The 3952-nt window shown below is 45.6% G+C and overlaps 1 protein-coding gene across 1 annotated transcript; it reads left to right on the top strand.

The window, feature by feature from the left end:
• On the top strand, positions 1–3952 carry TOMM34 (translocase of outer mitochondrial membrane 34). Its single transcript, XM_014307550.2, has 4 exons — positions 1–602; positions 871–1015; positions 1612–1738; positions 2900–3952. The coding sequence occupies exons 1-4, from the start codon at positions 443–445 to the stop codon at positions 2996–2998; spliced, it is 531 nt and encodes a 176-aa protein (XP_014163025.1). The 5' UTR covers positions 1–442; the 3' UTR covers positions 2999–3952.

Below are 3952 nucleotides of genomic sequence, written 5' to 3'. Positions count from 1 at the left end.
GCTTGTGCCTTTCAGGGTGCTGGTCGAGGTCTGGGAACCATTGCTGTGGGACTGGTTTTGCTTTACTCAGTGTGTGGCTTAAAGGAAATAATGAACTAAAGTTCAGTACCCTATCCTTCAAGCCTCTCTCTGTGTTTACAGGCTGCTATAGTCCTGCTCTCTTTCTGGTGCCCTCTGCTTGCCAGACCAAGGAGTGAAATGCACGGCTCTTGCTCACCTGAGCAGTCACAGCCCCAGCCCGTATCCTGTTGTGTTTTTAGCCCTGCTGGTGTGAAGATAATCTTTTTGCAAATGTCCTGTCTGTAGAATAAACCTAGCTGAGATGCATGTAAAGAAATTAGCAAACAGAGAGATGCTGCACTTAACACACAGGCCAGGTTAAAAATGACCTGGCTGGTACTGCGTGGCCCAGCCAGGGTGACTGGGAGCTGTCTCTTCCAGGATGACTAAAGCCCTGCTGGAGAAGGATGGTGTGAACTGGCGTCAGAAGCTGCCACCAATCCCCACAGTGCCTGTTTCTGCCCAGACGAGGTGGAGCGTCCCTTCTGCCCAGGCCCCTGGGGCAAACGCTCCTCCTGCAACTGCACCACGGGGAGAAGGAGGTGGGAACGTGCCCTTGGGCTGGGCAGAGAGCCCTGCAGCTCCCGAGGGTGCTGAACAAGACAGCTGCCACACCTGCTTGGTGTGTCTGCAGCCAGGGCTGAGGCCTGGAGAAACCCAGGCCTGGTTCTGCCACAGCCTTTTTGGTTGATTCTGGTTTTTTTTGATGTCTCTGTGTCTTGCCTCTGGTATGGGGATATTTGTTTTCTGTGAGGCTGTGGTATTCTTGTTGGTTTTATAGAGTTCTATATCCTTTCACACCATTTCCAGACAAGACTGCTGCTGGCATGGAGAGAGCTAGAGTGCTTAAGGAAGAAGGAAATGAATTAGTAAAGAAAGGAAACCATAAAAAAGCAGTAGAGAAGTACACAGAGAGTTTAAAGCTCAACAAGGAATGTGCAACTTACACCAACAGGTACTGTTCAGCTCTTTGCCCAGCTATTTCTTGGCCCTGTATGAAAGCCACCATGGTACTTCCTGGCAGAACTGTTTAATATTTGCTCCCAAACTAATGAATAAAACAAAACCACTCCCTCAGGTTCACCCCAAGTGCAGCCTCCCCTGTAGTGTAACACTCTTTGATCAGGTAGTACAGAAACCCTTGGAGACTTCCCTCTGGGCTTCCAGGGGATTTCTCCCTTGACTGCTTTGTCTCTGCTCTCCTACAAACCTCAAACTGCAGATTGCTGTTTTTAAACACTCAAAGTTCTTGTAAGGCAGTTACAGCAGGCAGAGCAGGTGCTGCACTGGCAGAGGCAGGAACCTGCATCCTCCAAGTGCAAGTGCACTTTGTCTTTAGGGCAGGTTGCCCTAAACATCTTCCTTTTTGTTTCTTTGAAAAACCATTTCCTTTTTTCCCCCTCCCTGTAAATGAAACAAACTTGAGCTCCAGAATGAGATGACACAACACACAAGGATGGTTTTGGAGCCCAGTTTTGTGCTGCCCTGACAGCTGCTCTGTTGTGGCACTGGATGCTGCCAAAGGTCTCTGAGCAGGTGTGTGTGTTGCAGAGCTCTCTGTTACCTGAGCCTGAAGCAATACAAGGAAGCAGCACAGGACTGCACTGAAGCTCTGAAGTTGGATCCTAAGAATGTCAAGGCACTCTACAGGCGTGCTCAAGCACTTAAAGAACTGAAGGTAAGTCAGGAGTTTCTGCAGGGCTTTAGGCTAGGACTTGATGGCTGTTGCTGCATTATCAGAGTCAGGGATACCCTTTAGGGCTTGTTTCTGTGCTAGACAACCTCTGCCATCGCACCTTTAAGAGTCAGACATCACACTTTGCTCTTTGGATCTCATGAGTTTATCACCATTAGATCCTACTTCTAGAGATGCTGAAGGCAACTGCTTTTCACAGAATCACAGGCTGTGCTGAGTTAGAAAGGGCCCACAGGGACCCGTGAGTCCAGCTCCTCACCCTGCACAGCACCACCCCCAGCAATGATACCCTGGGCCCAAGAGCTGAAGAACCTTTTCCTAATACACAACACAAAGCTCCCCTGACACAACTTCAGGCCATTCCCACAGATCCTGTCCCTGCTCACCACAGAGACCAGGGTGAGCTTTATCTTTTTGTCTCATGAGGAATGCAGGAGTCAGTACTGGCATACATATTGCATTGGTGTTGGACTCAGAATGCACTTGAGTGATGGAATTATCTTCTCAGCCCTAGTTTGAACATGTTTTAGAATAGCTACATCAATGTCAGTGCTTGAGCAGTCACAGAGAGGGACTCACAGGCTTGACTGTGCTGTCTTTGCCTCTGTTGCTGGGCAGTAGTTCTGCCTTAGACTGCTTTTTTAATGCACTACCCCTTCTGTCATGGACATAGTTTATGAAAAATCCTTTTGATAGGATCTTTTCTCCTGAGAAGCTGAGAGGCCTCAGAAACGAAATGTAAACAATGATTATCTGCTGCTGTGGAATGCTACAGGTGCATCTGTGATTGGTCTCATGTGGTTGTTTCTAATTAATGGCCAATCACAGTCCAGCTGTCTTGGACTCTCTGGTCAGTCACAAGATTTTATTATCATTCCATTCCTTTCTATTCCTTGCTGGCCTTCTGATGAAATCCTTTCTTCTATTATTTTAGTATAGTTTTAATATATAATTTTCTTTTAATATATCAAAAAATAATAAATCAGCCTTCTGAAACATGGAGTCAAGATTCTCATCTCTTCTCATGTCAGAGTTGCCTGCAAATTCAACACCCTTCACTTTCTAGGATTTCATATTGATGAAATAATATATATATGAAGTAAATGATTAATGAAATAAAAATATAAAATATTCTCTTTCTAGGATTACAAATCAAGTATTGCTGACATCAAGAGCTTGTTGAAAACTGAACCAAAGAACACAGCTGCACTGAGATTGCTGCAGGAACTGAGCAGAGCCTAGGGTAACCAAGCAACAAGGAAAGCTTTCTTTCCTACTGCAGAGAAAAGCTTTCTCCCTTCTGCTGTTGATACAGGGACCAGTCAATGCAGGATTGGTGTTGAAATCTATCTTCCAGTGCTGCTGAGATCTGAGAGGTTCTGTACCAGCACAGTGATTGTTCAGACATAATCTGTATCAAACTCTATTCAGCTGGCTCTATGATCATGCATAGTTTTAGTGCCCCTCCCCAAGAGGCATTCAGGTTCATTTTCCTGGTTGAAGTCAACTTGCCTCTAACTATTGGCCTCAGGGACTCTTTACATGTTGGCTAAGATGCACAGGAGTGGCTGTTCCTGTCTGAAGAGCTACAAGCCCAGGGGTTTTAGTCCTTATTCAGGTGACAGATTTGCTGCATTTGTGCTGCTGTTACTGAAAGAAAGTGGCTGCAAGAACTGCTGTAGTTGCCAGAGCACCACATACCCTCCTTGTGGCAGGGGCACAGTTATTGCACAGGGCCAAGCTTGTTCCCTCTCCCCCCCGATGCCTGCTGGGTTCTGCTGCTTACTGTGGCTGGGCAGATGTTCACAGTAGCAGCTTTCTTTAATTATTCTGCACATTTAAGAAAACAGCAGCAAGTTCAGCCTGCCTTGTTACACTGTGCACTATTCTTTCAGATTCTGGGTGCTTGGGAATTTTGCAATGGTTTTTTTGTCTTGTGTTTTTTGTAAAAAAAAAAAGAAAAACCACTTTAGTTCCTCTGTGCCTTTTGGAGCAGTTGCTATGGGGTGTTACAGGGAGGAAAATACACAGCAACACCCCAGCTGAGGTCTGGCTTACTACTTCAATGCATGTTTAAATTTCTCCTGATCTGATATTGATGGCACTGATTTCAAATGGTAGATAAAGAGATACTTGGAGTTACTTTGTGTACTGTTAAAACCTGTTCTCATTAAAGCCATGTTTATTTTCACTCTA

Source organism: Geospiza fortis, unplaced genomic scaffold, assembly GCF_000277835.1.
Source record: "Geospiza fortis unplaced genomic scaffold, GeoFor_1.0 scaffold188, whole genome shotgun sequence".
Classification (NCBI taxonomy): Eukaryota; Metazoa; Chordata; class Aves; order Passeriformes; family Thraupidae; genus Geospiza; species Geospiza fortis.
Note: the sequence above shows the minus strand (reverse complement) of the source record. Positions and strands in the feature narration are given on the sequence as shown.

Excerpts from the sequence above, each read along its gene's own strand:
- TOMM34 (XM_014307550.2), top strand. The coding sequence starts at position 443 with ATGACTAAAGCCCTGCTGGAGAAGGATGGTGTGAACTGGCGTCAGAAG. Across the intron at positions 603-870 it reads TGCACCACGGGGAGAAGGAG|ACAAGACTGCTGCTGGCATG; the intron begins GTGGGAACGTGC and ends CACCATTTCCAG. Across the intron at positions 1,016-1,611 it reads TGTGCAACTTACACCAACAG|AGCTCTCTGTTACCTGAGCC; the intron begins GTACTGTTCAGC and ends TGTGTGTTGCAG.